The sequence below is a fragment of the Drosophila hydei genome, unplaced genomic scaffold (assembly GCF_003285905.1).
Source record: "Drosophila hydei strain 15085-1641.00,03,60 unplaced genomic scaffold, DhydRS2 tig00000172-arrow-pilon, whole genome shotgun sequence".
NCBI lineage: Eukaryota > Metazoa > Arthropoda > Insecta > Diptera > Drosophilidae > Drosophila > Drosophila hydei.
The window spans coordinates 2484694-2500203 of NW_022045682.1; the positions used below are offsets into that span (position 1 = coordinate 2484694).

At 38.2% G+C, this 15510-nt stretch overlaps 3 protein-coding genes across 7 annotated transcripts; 1 reads left to right on the forward strand and 2 right to left on the reverse strand.

Moving 5' to 3' along the window:
* Positions 1–20: 20 nt before the first annotated feature.
* LOC111602465 (protein smoothened) lies at positions 21–3906 on the forward strand. 2 transcript variants are annotated; one of them, XM_023319525.2, is made up of 6 exons: positions 21–49; positions 177–570; positions 634–1115; positions 1172–1792; positions 1853–2023; positions 2089–3906. In XM_023319525.2, the coding sequence occupies exons 1-6, from the start codon at positions 42–44 to the stop codon at positions 3563–3565; spliced, it is 3153 nt and encodes a 1050-aa protein (XP_023175293.2). In that variant the 5' UTR covers positions 21–41; the 3' UTR covers positions 3566–3906. The 2 variants fall into 2 exon arrangements, with proteins under 2 accessions (XP_023175293.2, XP_023175295.2); XM_023319527.2 differs by having other exon boundaries at positions 2093–2256.
* Positions 3907–5274: 1368 nt separating this feature from the next.
* On the reverse strand, positions 5275–15438 carry LOC111602502 (androgen-induced gene 1 protein). Of its 4 annotated transcripts, XM_023319575.2 has the most exons (4): positions 15298–15438; positions 14398–14612; positions 5952–6172; positions 5275–5884 (listed from the first exon to the last, which is right to left on the reverse strand). In XM_023319575.2, exons 2-4 carry the CDS (start codon positions 14593–14595, stop codon positions 5560–5562), a joined length of 744 nt encoding a protein of 247 aa, XP_023175343.2. In that variant the 5' UTR covers positions 14596–14612; positions 15298–15438; the 3' UTR covers positions 5275–5559. The 4 variants fall into 4 exon arrangements, with proteins under 4 accessions (XP_023175343.2, XP_023175344.2, XP_023175345.2 ...); XM_023319576.2 differs by lacking the exons at positions 14398–14612; positions 15298–15438 and adding an exon at positions 7778–7999; XM_023319577.2 differs by lacking the exons at positions 14398–14612; positions 15298–15438 and adding an exon at positions 7206–7380.
* LOC111602501 (protein amnionless) lies at positions 8617–10550 on the reverse strand. The gene has a single exon (XM_023319572.2). The coding sequence runs from the start codon at positions 10274–10276 to the stop codon at positions 8699–8701; it is 1578 nt and encodes a 525-aa protein (XP_023175340.2). The 5' UTR covers positions 10277–10550; the 3' UTR covers positions 8617–8698.
* Positions 15439–15510: the final 72 nt, after the last annotated feature.

A 15510-nucleotide genomic window follows, 5' to 3' on the forward strand; every position in this document is an offset into this window, starting at 1 on the left:
ATATATTATAAGTTAAATATACTGCTTGCAAGAAATATAAAATGCGGTCGTAAGTATGCAAATGGTGTCACAGCCAATTACAACATATATTTATATTTTGTTGTATATATACACACATGTATATATATACATATATATATGGACATTGAAATCTACGTTTGTTTTGTTTTGGCTAGGAACAGTTTCACTATCTGTTGCATTTTGCTGTCCAGCTGGCTGTCTGGCAGTTTGGGTAGCTTTGGTGCCACTAAGTTGAACACAGGTACAACTACAGTTAGCTCCATCGATTTGGAGCCCATCAATGGCACCATGAATTATCGGTTGTATGGCAAGAAGGGCAAGGACGATAAGCCCTGGTTTGATGACCTCGACAGTCGCCATATACAGTGTGTGCGTCGTGGACGCTGCCTGGAAGTCAATGGAACGCATAATACATGCTTCGGCTCCAAGCTTCCCTATGCACTCACAAGCCTCAGCTTGACTGATTATCGTAAGGAAAAGGAGTTGAACGAAGCTTTGGGTAGTTATTACGCCTTACGACATGTACCAAAATGCTGGGCAGTTATACAGGTATGAGCAGTCGAAATTTACCTGAATTATGCACATATGAAAACTATTGTTCCGCCTTTACAGCCATTTTTATGCGCCGTTTTCAAACCGAAATGCGAGGAAATTAATGGCCAAGATATGGTCTACCTGCCTTCATACGAAATGTGCCGGATTACCCTTGAGCCATGCCGTGTGCTGTATAATACAACATTTTTCCCAAAATTTATGCGCTGCAACGAAACGCTATTTCCCATGAAATGCAGCAATGATGCGAGAGAAATGAAATTCAATGTAACGGGCAAATGTTTGACGCCTCTCGTGCCGGCTGATAATGCAGCGAGCTATTATCCTGGCATTGAAGGCTGTGGCGTGCAATGCAAGGATCCTTTGTACACGGATGATGAACATCGTCAGATACATAAGCTTATAGGGTATGGAGGCACGCTCTGTCTGCTCTCGAATCTGTTTGTGGTTGCCACGTTTCTCATCGACTGGCAGAATGCCAACAAATATCCAGCTGTGATTGTATTCTATATTAATCTATGCTTTCTCATCTCCTGCGTCGGGTGAGTCGAGTCAAAGCAAATCTCCATTATATAAGCTAATTTGCATTTCCTTCCAGTTGGCTGGTGCAATTTACTTCTGGCTCTCGCGAGGATATTGTCTGTAGAAAGGATGGCACATTGCGTCACTCGGAGCCTACAGCTGGCGAGAATCTCTCTTGCGTTGTAATCTTTGTGCTGGTCTATTATTTTCTAACCGCCTGCATGGTTTGGTTTGTCTTTCTCACGTACGCTTGGCATTGGCGTGCCATGGGCCATGTCCAAGATCGCATCGACAAAAAGGGCTCATATTTCCATTTGGTTGCCTGGTCGCTGCCTTTGGTGCTCACCATTACCACAATGGCCCTCAGCGAAGTCGATGGCAATGGCATTGTGGGCATTTGTTTTGTTGGCTATATCAATCATTCGATGCGAGCTGGCCTGCTTCTGGGTCCACTCTGTGGCGTCATCCTAATTGGTGGATATTTCATTACGCGCGGTATGATTATGTTGTTTGGTCTCAAACACTTTGCCAACGATATAAAGTCAACGTCAGCGAGCAACAAAATCCATTTAATTATTATGCGCATGGGAGTTTGCGCTTTGTTAACATTGATTTTCATACTAGTTGCAATTGCATGTCATCTAACTGAATTTCGACATTCGACTGAATGGGCAGAGAGCTTTAGGGAGTATATTATGTGAGTGGTTCAACAAACTATATCGTATTTTAAACTAATTATCCTAATGTCTTCTTTCAGTTGTCGCATCAGTTCTGTTTTTGACGAGAATAGCGCTTGCAAGATTGAGAATCGTCCAAGTGTGGGCATTTTACAGCTGCATTTGCTTTGTTTGTTTAGCTCTGGCATACTTATGTCCACCTGGTGCTGGACGCCATCCTCCATAGAGACCTGGAAACGCTATGTTAAAAAGTGAGTAGCATTTGAGACATTTTGTTGTGTAACATAATAAATTATTCTTTATTTTCCTGTGCTAGAAAGTGCGGCAAGGAGGTTGTCGAGGAGGTCAAAATGCCGAAACATAAGGTCATTGCCCAAACTTGGGCCAAGCGCAAGGATTTTGAGGACAAGGGTAGACTCTCTATAACGCTCTACAATACGCACACCGATCCAGTTGGCTTAAATTTTGATGTAAATGACTTAAACTCATCGGAAACGAATGAGATCAGCTCCACCTGGGTGCATTATTTACCACAGTGTGTTAAACGTCGCATGGCTTTGACTGGAGTCACAGCTGGCAATACGAACTCCTCCAGTCAGGGTCATCAGGGCGGGCGCAAAAACTCACTGGACTCGGAGATAAGTGTCAGCGTGCGACATGTTTCTGTTGAATCACGGCGCAATTCTGTGGACTCTCAAGTCTCTGTCAAGATAGCTGAGATGAAGACAAAGGTGGCATCGCGCAGCCGGCAGCATAGCAAACATGGTTACTCAAGTAGCAGCAATAAGCGTACGCAACGACGTCGAGATTTTATAGCGGCCACCAATGGACGTGGACGTGGACGGCGCGAGAGCAGCACCTCGGTAGAGTCACAGGTGATTGCTCTGAAGAAGACCACCTATCCGAATGCTAGTCACAAGGTGGGCATGTTTGCCCACAGCACCAAAAAGCACAACAGTAGCAGACGACGCAATGCGGGACTGGATCCGAGCATCATCAACGATTTTATACAAAAGAATGGGCAGTTTATATTGCCATTTCTACAGAATCAGGGCATGACCACCTCATCAGATGAGGAGGAGAATTCGCGTGCCTCATTCAAGATACAAGATCTCAATGTGGTTGTCAAGCAGGAAGAGGAGGACGACGACGACGACGGACCCAAAATTCAAGAGCTGCCCAACAATGGCAATAGCACCAAGGCGTTGGAGCACTTCCTGAAGCACATGCAAAAGTCCAACGAATCCAATTGCAATGGCAATAGGAATTCGCGCAATTCGCAACGCAGCCGCAAGTCACGTAAGGAGCACAACAAATCACATCGCGAATTGGAATTGGATGTCGATTCGAATAGCGATTTTAAGCAGAACTATGCTAGACAGCTGGCCGCAGCTCTGGATGTCAATGGCGACTCGCTGAGCTGTTCCTCTGTGGAGCTGGACATACCACTCGGCCTGGGATTGGGTAGCATGCTACATAGTTCCTACTCAGGCAAATCAAATTCTCGCAATAGCAAAACCAGCTGTGATGTAGGCATACAAGCGAATCCCTTTGAGATAGCCAATCATACGCTGCCCACCTATGGCAACGATGAACTGCAGCAGGCAATGCGGTTGCTCAATGCAGCGAGCCGGCAACGCAACGAGCTCAACTGCAACGACGATGCAACCGAAATGCAAACGCTGCTCAATCCGCGACACCATCATGGCCACCACCACCATCATCATCAGAAGGAAGCAACTCTGTTGAGTGAATCGGATAAACTTAAAATGTTGCTGCTGCCATCCAAGTAGAGCAACAAAACGAAATGCATTTACTTAAGTTTCTATAAACAAAAAAACAGAATCTTCCATAATTTTACGAATACTCATAGCAATTAAGTTTACAAGCTTCAAATTTTACAGAAACACAACACACAATGCATGTGCTATGTATAATGACTGTTTCCTTAAACTAGTTCATAGTTTTATATAGTTTTTATATATATCTATATCTATATGTATGTTGTTTTAAATGTACAAAACGTCGCCCCTTTTGGGACAGCGCACACAACGAAAGCGAACGAAAGTGTATTACAAAGTGCCTAAAAAAGTTTATATTTAAACATTTTGTAACTAATAAAACGATTTTAAATCCAAATACAAATAATTTATTTTAGTTTGAATTATCTTAGAGTTGGATATAGCTGCAACAGGAGACTTACTTTGGACACGTGGGGAAATGATTGAATTTAAAATTTCTATGCATCTATTTTCTTGTATCTAGAAGTGAATTAAACATAAATTAAATATCGAACTTTGACGCTTACATAAGTGCATAGAGAAGACCAGAAATTCAAATCAATCTATTTTACTTTTGAACTAAGTGGACTAAGCTAACTCAAATATTTCACTACAATTTTAATCATTTAATTTTAATTCAAAAATTTAATGCTTGCCTTTTGTACTTTTTTTTATTTTCAAATTAAAATATTTTTATAAATAAAAATATTTTAATAAATTTAAAATTTTTAAAATTAAAAATATTTAAAAAAATTAAATTTTTTTTTATAAATAGTAAGGATTAAAATCAAACTCAAAACCAATTGTGTAGTAGGGTATTACATTGTCGACTAGCCAGAATAATATGTTCTATGAATTAATTCAGCCTAGCTCACATTTCCATTGATATTATATGGATTGTCTAAGTAAGGCAGCCGATGTGTCAAGAATATTAATAACAATAATAATTCAAAATATATAAATAAAAACCAAATGAAATACAATTTTTTCCTGCTTTGACTGTAGATTTTGGATGGAGTTTATTATTTGTTTATATATAGATAAAAGACGCCCCGCTGGGTTATATATATAGCATACGAAACTGTAAACAAACCGTCGCTATGCTTGACTATAAAATATAAAACAAAAAATTTAGCTGACTTAGATACATTGGAAAGGTTAATTAATAGCCTCTGGACTTGCTTGAGCTCAAACTTGTACAGCAGGTAGCTTAAACATCGTGGGGTCAGTTTTGTTACAGGTAAGAAATTACCTGTGAGCACGACTAGAACGGTTTTTTTTCAGAAGTCACACTTGGTTGTGAATTGAAGACACATCTGCTGCGGAAGAAGGCAAAGCAAAGTTGTTGAGAAGCTGGAAATTTCATCTGGAAGGTTAACAACAGGTTGTTTATATTCCAGTAAACACACGCATATGCACACACACACGCGTGCATATGGAGTTCATATAATTGTAGTGTAGCGATCATAACAGAGCAGTAAGCAGCTGTTCATCACGTACCAGGGCTGCATTGCGAGCTTTTTTTGTGTTGGGTGTGGTGGATCGCCCACGCAGCATCCAACAACAATTGCGTTGCAATTTGGTAATTGATTTACTCTAATTTCAACTGATATTAAGGCGCCAAAATTTGAATATATGTAAAAGAGCGTTTCAAAAATCAAGTTAAATTGTTTTTATTTAAAATGACACTAGAATTAAAATTTACAATTTAACGCAGATAAGTTTTAAGTTGTTTGTTTTGCTGTGCTTTTGCATTTGCATTTGATATGAATTATTAGGCAATAAATTAATGATGCTCATCTAATACAATTTAAACAACGCATACTCGAACTTGCAATTTGCAAAAGTGCAATCTAATACTTGAAACGCTATTTAGCCAATTTACTAAAGAGTTCGTGTGTGGCATTAGATAACAACAATTTAATTAAGTTCTCAATTCGTGTAAAATTTATTATTTGTTATCTTTTTATTGACTATTTGAGGGGATTTTTAAAGACATACACAGCCTAGTTGGATTTGCGCTGCGAGAGTTTCACCTCCTTGGCCCAAACCACATTGTTGATGAACTCTCCGAGCAGATACAGAGCAAAGGTGAAGCCGAGCACAGCAACAAAGAATACAATACGCTGTGGCAACTGCAGGACTTCTAAAACAGGATACACCCAAACATTGGAGTAGTGCTTGATAATATGGATCCAGACTAGATAGCTGCCCATAAAGATGGCCAGACCAGTTAAGCCCTTGGCGCGTGATGGATAAGCACGATATGACGTAAACATCTCCAGGACAATGAAGACAACAATATTTGTATGCAAAACATGATTGAGCCAGCTGTAAAAGGATATGCAAAAGTATTAATTTGCATTCATGCATAAGTAGACAAATTTATGCCACTCACCTTGGGAACACAGGATCCAACACCTTGGGGAAAACTAGCTCACGATCGATAGCATAGAGAGTCCAGAATGTTATGCCCACATTCAGGGCTACTGGAAAAGCCAGTGTAGACAGCAGCCAATCCTTGAATTGGCGTATAGCGGGCGCTCGCCTTGGAACCAGCTCATTTGTGCCCACAAAATCATTAACGAGGGAGACAATGTAATACAGTGCTTGTATTATCTGTAAGTGCAAAGAGATACGCAAGTTATTCAGATAGCTCAAAAGGGGGTTGATTAGCTGTCAATTGAAGTGGAATAAAGTATAAACTGCTAAATCACTGAAGCTTGACAACAACAGAAAAACCCAAACCGGTTACCCTTACGTGTTTAGATTCAAATTGGCCTAAATGAGCTTTAATAGCCGCTAGTTAGAATTTTTTGTACGCTTACCGCATCCAAAAATGTAAGATATTTGAACTTTCCACCGAAGGGATGATAGATTAATTTTGAATTGGGATTTGTTTGTGTTGGAAACTCAACGTATTTATAATCATAATATATTCCATAAGTGAACTGTACGGCTGCTGTTAAATGCAGCAGTGTGCGCAACGCGCCAAAAACACTTTTGAACAGCGAGTTCGTAGCAGCAGTGCTTGTGGCCATTTTTATTTAGTTATATGTTCTTTTGTTGCAAATAATTGATTTTTCACAGCCGCAAGAACAACAGCCGGCAAGCAAAAAAACTACACTGAAGACGGTTGCGTTGTTGTGTGACCGTGGCGCCCATAAAATGAAAAGCTATCGATACTTTACAAGGATTTTAGTATCGATTTTTGGCTAAAATTGTGCGCTTGGGCACATTTTTTAGATCTTGGCTCTTTAAACTAAACCAAACTTAACAATAGACAGTATCATATATAAAACAAACAACATCGTTATAATTTATTGATAATTAATAATCATTATTCATTATCAACTAAAAAAATTAAATATAATATAATAAATGAATGTAAAAATCTGTTATATGTTATCTATGCTTAGAATACAAAGCAGTGTTCGTTGCTATCAATTTTACAATAGGTTAAAAACTTTAATGTCATGATGACACACCGTTTGTGATGAGAGTTATAGTAGAATAGATTACTTATATATTATTAGCATCATTTTAGAAATTTTATTATGAAAAGTTTTTTAATCTATTTTTTTTTTAAATTAACAGAAGGCGAATCGAGCGAAAAATGCATATCGCTCGAACCATCAGCATTTGCACTTACCGCACAGAGAAATGTTAAGAATTTAAATTGCCCACCAAATGTAATAGAATTTGGTAGATCTAGAGTATGTAAATAGTAGATGGCATAGTTAAATTGAAAGGCAGCCATTAAATGTAAAAGAAGTTGCAAAGCACGATAAAAAACAAAGAACGCGGAACGTTCATTCTTGGACTTGGATCTTGCCATGCTTAACACACAAAAGTTCACAATCTACTGATTAGTTGGCAGGTGAAAAGCAAGCGTATTGACTGACTGACTATACATATATATATGTATTTATTTTAAATTCAAACATTAAATTTCAATTCATGCTATGTGGGTGACTGATAACGTTTCTTATCAGCGGGACAATTCAATCTTATTGAGAGTAAGTTCAGTTAATCAGTGATATAAATACATAAATTTGTATGTACGTTATATATATTTACGATTTTGACTTGCAGCACATAAAAGACGTTTTAGACGTTTAGATCGTTTTTTTTAATTTAACAAACTGCACTGCACAGCAAAGCTGTTAGCTACAAAACTAATAAAACGATATCGAATACAACCAGGGCTGCAATGGCACTCACCGCACATATAAAGGTCAAGAATTTGAATTTGCCAGCGTAGGGATGAAAAGCTGATCTTGGCAATTCCAAATTGTAAAAATAGTAGACACCATAGTTGAATTGTATCACTGCCGTAGTATGCAGAAGTAATTGTACAGCACGATTGAAACCTGGCGACGTGGAGCCCTTGTTCTTAGACTTGTATCTTGCCATGTTTAACACACCAAACTCAACAACATACTGATTAGCTGGCTGAATCTTGCAAACGCAAGTAACAATCTAAGTGTATATTTTATATATACAAATGTGCAATTGTTCATGTACACATGAACGACCCGCTGATAACAACGCTTATCAGTGGAGCAATAAAAACAAAATCGTGTTCAGAGAGAACGTTTAAGCGTAGCAAACTTTGAGTGAAAATTAAATTTACTTTCACCTCTACAGTAGATGAGAGACCACTCGAAGTTTGTTTCATGTTTATAAGTGGGAAGGGGGTGCTATATATAGATGTGTCTAGCTGCATAAGAGCCATTGAATATGTTGTCGCCGCAACTAATGCGAACTATCGATTGAATTGCGAGCTTCGTTTGAAAGCCGCGTGAAGGTCAAGGGACAAGCCCAAGCGATGTGACGCACCACTAACACATGCATCTAATCGCTATCCATTATTCAGATGAGCAGTAATCGATATTTATATTTATATTTGTGGTAATCGCTAACACAATTATGCTTTCAACAGAAATTTCTGAAGTAAATAATTGCACTAAAATTCTATTATTTCAAATTATAAATATTCATAGATAGTAAATTTGATCGTTTAGTATTTATATTTATTTATTAAATTAGATTTCTAGAAATCTGTTATAATTTTCGATAGATATTTATAAAATAGAAATATCTTTTGCTATCATGATTAAGATTTCATATTTATATTCTCTGTCATTCCTTGGTTTCCGCCTCGTCTTCACTTTCGCCGTCAGAGGACTCCAAATTGATTTCTGTTAGCTCCTGCTCCTCCACGCTGCAGCTGTCCAATTGCCCAGTTTCTACCTTGGCTGACATTGCAGTTGTCTCCGGCTGCTCTTCAATGGCTGCCACCTGCTCGGCTTGCTCGAACATGGGATTATTGAAAGCGCGCTCACGCACCTCTTCGCTCTCCGCATCATAGCCAATGACAGCCAGGCGTTCTACTGCACTGCCAGCTGCTCCTCCCACTCCCATTCCAGCTGCCGCATTATCAAATCGATTGAAGAGCAAATTCTGCGGCAAACGCAAATCCAGGTGATGCCAGCGCCAACGTCTGGGATTGTGTATCCATTGTGGTATGCGATTCAGATACGGGTTCTGCGGCATAAAGTGAGCGAGCATAATCAAAGAGACGACGCCCACTAGCACCACACAGAAGAGTATGAGCAGCACCGAGGCAAAGCTCACATTGGGATTGTATGGATGGCCAGAATAGAAGAGTTTCAGATTTTTCTGTTGAGCCAGAAATTTGCTTTGATTCCGTTGCGCCGCGAAACGTTTCATAAACTCCACGCTGCGCTCGCTGTAGCCACGTCGATCCACGACAATCGCCTGCAGAGCATTGCCAAACGCACTCGAGCCGACATAGTTCACATGCAACTGCAACTCATCCTGCAGCTGCTCCTTGGCCATAAAACTATCGATAAGAGTGATCAAGCTCTTGCGATCCTCCTCCACGCAATGCTCGCTATTCACATGCAACATCGCGCCACAGACCAAACAGCAGCCGTCGTTTGTACGCAGTGGAGAGACGCAATGTGGCACTTCGCATTGAGGCTCCACGTGGGAACAGACAAGTTCCAGCAAATGCTCGTAGTCCTTGTGACAGCCACATAGTTCACCTCTATAGTACTCCACAAACACATTCTGGGCATTATGGAAGAGCAATTGACCCAAATCTCTGCTGAGCAGCTCCTGCAGATAGTTGCGGGAAATGGAGGAGCCCGCTAGGATGAGCTGGCCCAAACGTAGAAACTGCACATTCTCCAAGTCAAAAGAGAGCGCACCACTGTTTCCACTAATCACCACATGCTCATCGTCGCAGGGCACACGGTCCAAGTCAAAGTAGCTATCGATGGCCGAGCTGGAGGTGGAGGCACTGCTGCTGCTGCTGCTGGGCTGCCCACGCCAGCTGCTCGGATCAAACCACTTGCTCGTCTTGGCTGGCTTCAAGTAGGCGCGTCTCTCACTGCTGCCACAAGCACTATTCAAGCCTGTGCCCAATCCCAGTTCTATGGTAGCATCCTCTGCCAGCAGCAGACCGCCCAAGCGAGGCAGCACAAATCCGCCCACGGCCAGCTGCTTGGGCAATGGCAACACAGCTGGATAATAGCTGGGAAAGACAACCAAGTCCTGTGCACAGGGCAAATAATCATCCAGCCAGGCATTGGCATTATCGAATGCGGCACCAACACTGTGCCACTTGATGTTGGTCGTCTCCGCCTCCAGCGCGAGCAAAGCGAACAGCGCTACAAAAATCCATTGCAACATTTCGACTGTCGGGCAAATTGTAGACTAAAGAACGACAATATGGGATGATGCTATGGCAGAGCTGCCCCAGTTTTGGGGGCGTTACTTCAGCTTAAACACAAGCCACAGCAAACACTTACACTGGCCAACAAGAGTTGAGCTGGGGCTGAATTAGTTAACACTAAGACAATATCATATCATAGTTTTGACTTTAATATTACAATTTTAAATTTTAAAAATATAGATTACGCCTCCACTGCGAAGCTCTTCAATCTACTATGACAGACATGTTGAAAGATTGTCCCAAGTGTGAGAGATCTAGGAGATGTTCAAGTATATGCGCTGAATTCTAAAGCCAATATCTCAGCAATAAATCAAGATAAGAAAAAAATTTGAAAACCTTTTGTAGAGCAGGAGTAGTTGATGGAGTACTAGAGTAAAGTAGGGTAAAGCTATATAAAAAATCTTTTTGTTGCAGCACAGCAAACCAAATGATGTTAGCCAGTATTGTCAATCAAACAGCTTGCCAATCAATCAGTCAATGCATCAATTGGCCAATCTATTTGACTGAACACATTAAGTTAGAAAACAACCCTATAAAAATCTAAACAAATTTTCAACAAATTTCTATTTCACATTTTTCAATTCGAGGCGAAAACGAACTAAAAATGTTGGGGCATTAAAGAAATTTTAAACATTTCGACTTTTAGCTGTGCAACTAAGTAAATTGATTTAGCTTTTTATGAATTGTCAAAAATATCTTTTGTTTAAAATAAATTTCTAGAAATTAAGCTAGAAAGAGGGAGAGAGAGAGGTAGAGAAAGGGAGAGGGTGAAGGGTAAAAGGCTCTATGAACGGTTTAAGTTAAATTCAAACAACAATTACTTAATGACAAATAAATATTTTATAAACAATTTTAAAAATGTTTTGCAGCTTAACTTGTATGATATATAATGTCTAACTCTAAATTTTAGAATAGCAAAATTCTTAATATGATTTGAGGGCTCAGTGCAGCTTCTTTTTTATTGGCTCACAGAGAGGCTAAACTAAATGAAATGCTATATTCAATAAGGAATCTGACTAATATATGTACATTGATTTTACAAATACAGTTCTTGAAAATAATATTTGGGTAGTTCAAAAATTTGTCGGTCAACCAAATCATTTTGTTCTAGCTTTAAATCTGTAGATGATTTTCAATAAATTTTCTCAAGTAATAAATTGCTCAAAGTCAGCGAAGGAGACGAACGTGTGGCCATATATATGCAAATATTCAATACACACGTGAATATATCTATATAACTATGCATATATCTACACTATTGTATAGCTGCTCTGCTACACAGTCGTACTGCCTGGCATAGTTGATTCTTTTGTATCACAATGCATTTGTATTTGAGCAAAGCTGAGGGGAACAGCGTTTATTTTCATTCAGAGATAAACAATCGAAGTAAAGAAGAGGAAGAAGCATTTGGTATGCCAAAACAATAGCAAAAAAACCGGATGGTAATGGTGCGTGTGCATGATCCGGCTATGCGAGGTGCCATGGGTTCCACATGAAAGCCATTTGCCAAAAACAAAAACAAAAACAAATGGCAAAAAAATAAATCCAAACCCAAAACCAAATCCACGTGCAGAGCTATCTGTGAATAGATGGAAAGCACTTTTTTCTCGTTTGTTTTTGTTTCTTTTTTTATTTTTTTTTTTTTTACTGAAGATCAAAGAATTTATTGAGATTATAAATCAAGGGCGCGCAAGGTCGAAAAAAATTAAAGATAAGCCTTAAAAAAATGTAAGAAAAGTTTTTTATTTAGAAAATACTTGAACTTAAGTAGCGTAGAAGATGTTTGCTTTATAGATAGAAGAACTAAGCCATATAAAGACTATACTAAAAATATTATGCAGTTTGAGCAAGAAAATATAAAGAAAAGAGCTGAGCAGATTGGTTAAAGTAGATTAACTTTGATGCATTTATGTCATGGATTACCCATTGAGTAGATTTTTACTGCTATATTCTTACACTCAAGCAGTTGGTGAATTAGTCGAACAATCATTAACTCAACTCATTCACTCACTTAATTCGAGTGGGGATGAATCTGTAAGAGCAAGTCAATCAATAGCTTAATCAGTCAGGTAGTCATAAAATCTGTCAATTAGAGATGATCACTCAGAGTTGCTGTCCATTCACTCAATCAGTCATGAAGTATTGCAATCAGTAACTCACTTAGTACATCAGCAAGTGACACAGTCAGGAAGGGGTAGCTAAAGTCGGGACAAATCTAACAATCCGTCAAGCAAGTAAGCTATAGCTCAATCAAACAGAGATCAACCCATTCAGTAACTATCAATCAAGCTGTCAAGCAGAGAATCAATCACTGATCATTCTATTAGGCCAGCAGTCAATCGCTGCTTGAATTCTATCAATCAATAACTCAACCAAAGATCAATTGTTCATCGCAATTACACTGTGCTTAATTAGGTTTACTTGCCTGTGAAATTCAGTAGTCAATTTAATAGTAAATGCGATAAGTCAATCATAGCCAAAGCATCAATCATACAGCAGAATATCTAAATGATATTATCTAAGCTTCATGATTTATTCGTTTTCATTCGCCAAGTGCTCTGTGAAAATTCCAATCGATGATCGAATCGAATGCTCAAAATATTTTACGACATGTAAATGAGTTGCGCCCAGCCACAGCTCTCCCAATCCGCTGCGGGGCATATTTAAGATAATCTGGCATCTATCAACGCCAATAAAATCGGCCACGAAGATGCTGGCGGCCTTTTGTTTGTGGTCCAATTTGATATGTGGCCAGCTTTACAATTCAATAAAATTAAAAAAAAATCTTTTGCTCTCTGTGTTTTTACGGAAATTTCGCGCAATGAAAATAAATATTGCAAATTCTTTGCGAGTGTATGCGTGTGTGTGTTGCTGTGTAACACTTTGCAGCGACAACAACTGAATGGCTGGATAATGGAATGAATGCCATTTAAAATGTATCCGTAAGATACGTTCATGGAAAATATATCTGCAAGATACACCAACTGCCCCGTCCCAAATTGCATCCAGTTGTTGACCCCTCAGCACGAGAGATGATTAAAAAAGAACAGAAAAAATAAAACGAAATCGACACAGCAGGCAAATAAACAAACATATGGCAGACATAAATGGGAGACAATAATAAAAATCTGATTATACCCTGTAAACATTTACGAACGATCAACAAGGGCAATTGGAATGTTGGCTATCATATAGATTCGATTGACCTATATTTGCTAGATTGTTATGTTATCGATAAATATCGATGTTGGAATGAGGCAATCGACAATGAATTTTCGCAGAGGCTTTCTTATTAAAAATGTTGCCTCAAATTTTGTTGGTGTAATATAATACTTGTTTATATCGATAAATATCGATTTTAAAAGGAGTACAAAAACATGAGGTCTGCAAGTATTAAAAGTAGTAGTAGTAGAATGTTGGCTATCATATAGATTCGATTGACCTATATTTGCTAGATTGTTATGTTATCGATAAATATCGATGTTGGAATGAGGCAATCGACAATGAATTTTCGCAGAGGCTTTCTTATTAAAAATGTTGCCTCAAATTTTGTCGGTGTAATATATTTGTTTATATCGATAATTATCGATTTTAAAAGAAGAACAAAAACATGATGTCTGCATGTATTGAAAGTAGTAGACCACATCATTAATAAAATTTTTGCATATTTTACTAGCTTATACTATTTGCCTGATATCGATAAATATCGATTTTAAAATATCAACAAGGTTATAAATGTCTGAGTGTGTATGGTTAGCATGTGCGGCAATTTATTGCATTTGTTAAGTTTTCCAGATATCGATAAAAATCGATATTACTGGGAAATGAGACAACCATAGTAGCTAGTTACAGGGTGTGCTCTAGTGGTATGCTTTCTGCTCCTGCAGTTCTACTTGTTTCTTGTATAATTGAATTGTGGAACACACTTGAAACGAATTGCGGCTGTGGTCGTCGTATTTCCGTCATTTTATAATGACCACGATTTATATATGTGTATAGCATATGATATATATATATATATATATTTATATATATATTCTCCTTATTATATATATTGATCTTGTACTCTTCAACTTACCAGCGACCAATAGCTGAGAAATCTCAGTTTCTGTGGAAAAGTTTCCGGCACCAAGCGACGACTGAAGCTCGTCTTTAATTTATAGCTACGTTGCACCTCAAAGCTGCTGTAATAGAGTCCATAGGCAAATTGTCCCAGCGCACACAGATGAATGATTGTCACAAAGACACGCGATTTATAAAGCTCCACTTTGGTCATCTTGTATAGCTCTAAATCTATAGTATATATGGGACTTTACTTTAGCTAAGAACTAGTTTAATTCGGTTAAATATTGGCAAAATCTTCAATTTTTCGTAACTTGAATGAAAAATAAATATGAAAATTAGAAAAGAATTTTAGCCGAAAGTGCCCGACTAGATAATGTGATTTATGTGACCTATGAGTGATTCTCACTCCAGAGAGAAGAGATGAAATCGAATTGTTATCGATCAACTGAATCTACTATGACTTAAGTTACATATAATTTTCTTGGATAAAAGCTCTAAAGTATTAAGTTCCCAGAGGCATTTAGACAAGCGAATACACAGATATAAGGACAGATACATCCTTCTCAACAATATAAGTGCTCTACCACGCTTCCTATTATCTGTCACATACAGAGCAGTTAAAGCATTATACCCTGTTAACCCATATTTTCAAGATAAAAAAAAACTAAACAAATAAAGCCAAGGTGGACAAAGGTGTCGCAAAAGCTTTAAGTCTTGGCATTAGGTTTCTTAAAGCTTGAAATCAATATTTGACATAAATATTTAAAAAAGATAAAGACAGAGAAGAACAGCTAAAAACTCGGACTGGCCTAAAGTCTAAAAAAAAAAACTGAAATTTCAAAATGCATAAACAAATGCTGAGCAAGCCACATAAATTTATGAGAATTTGCCTTTCGATGTTTATAATTTTTACATATGTTAATAAGTTAATGGATTTTATGGCTAGTTGTTGATTGCTTCAATTGTTTGAATTTCGAAACAAATCTTTTTGCGCACACGACGGACAACACGTAAATTTTGATTTTTTATATAGTTCACTTTTTTAATCTATTTTTTTTTATATTTTTTTTTGCTGTTTTTTTTTGTTACGCGCAGAGAACTGAGCGTATGGAAAACTGGAGTCGCA

What these genes read in the sequence shown, in the direction of transcription:
- LOC111602465 (XM_023319525.2), top strand. An exon ending in AGCTTTAGGGAGTATATTAT is followed by an intron (nt 1,793 to 1,852) that starts GTGAGTGGTTCA and finishes GTCTTCTTTCAG; the next exon opens with TTGTCGCATCAGTTCTGTTT. An exon ending in TGGAAACGCTATGTTAAAAA is followed by an intron (nt 2,024 to 2,088) that starts GTGAGTAGCATT and finishes TTCCTGTGCTAG; the next exon opens with AAAGTGCGGCAAGGAGGTTG.
- LOC111602502 (XM_023319574.2), bottom strand. Translation starts at nt 6,594, where the DNA reads ATGGCCACAAGCACTGCTGCTACGAACTCGCTGTTCAAAAGTGTTTTT. An exon ending in ATCTTACATTTTTGGATGCG is followed by an intron (nt 6,173 to 6,381) that starts GTAAGCGTACAA and finishes TTGCACTTACAG; the next exon opens with ATAATACAAGCACTGTATTA. An exon ending in TTGGATCCTGTGTTCCCAAG is followed by an intron (nt 5,885 to 5,951) that starts GTGAGTGGCATA and finishes ATCCTTTTACAG; the next exon opens with CTGGCTCAATCATGTTTTGC.
- LOC111602501 (XM_023319572.2), bottom strand. Translation starts at nt 10,276, where the DNA reads ATGTTGCAATGGATTTTTGTAGCGCTGTTCGCTTTGCTCGCGCTGGAG.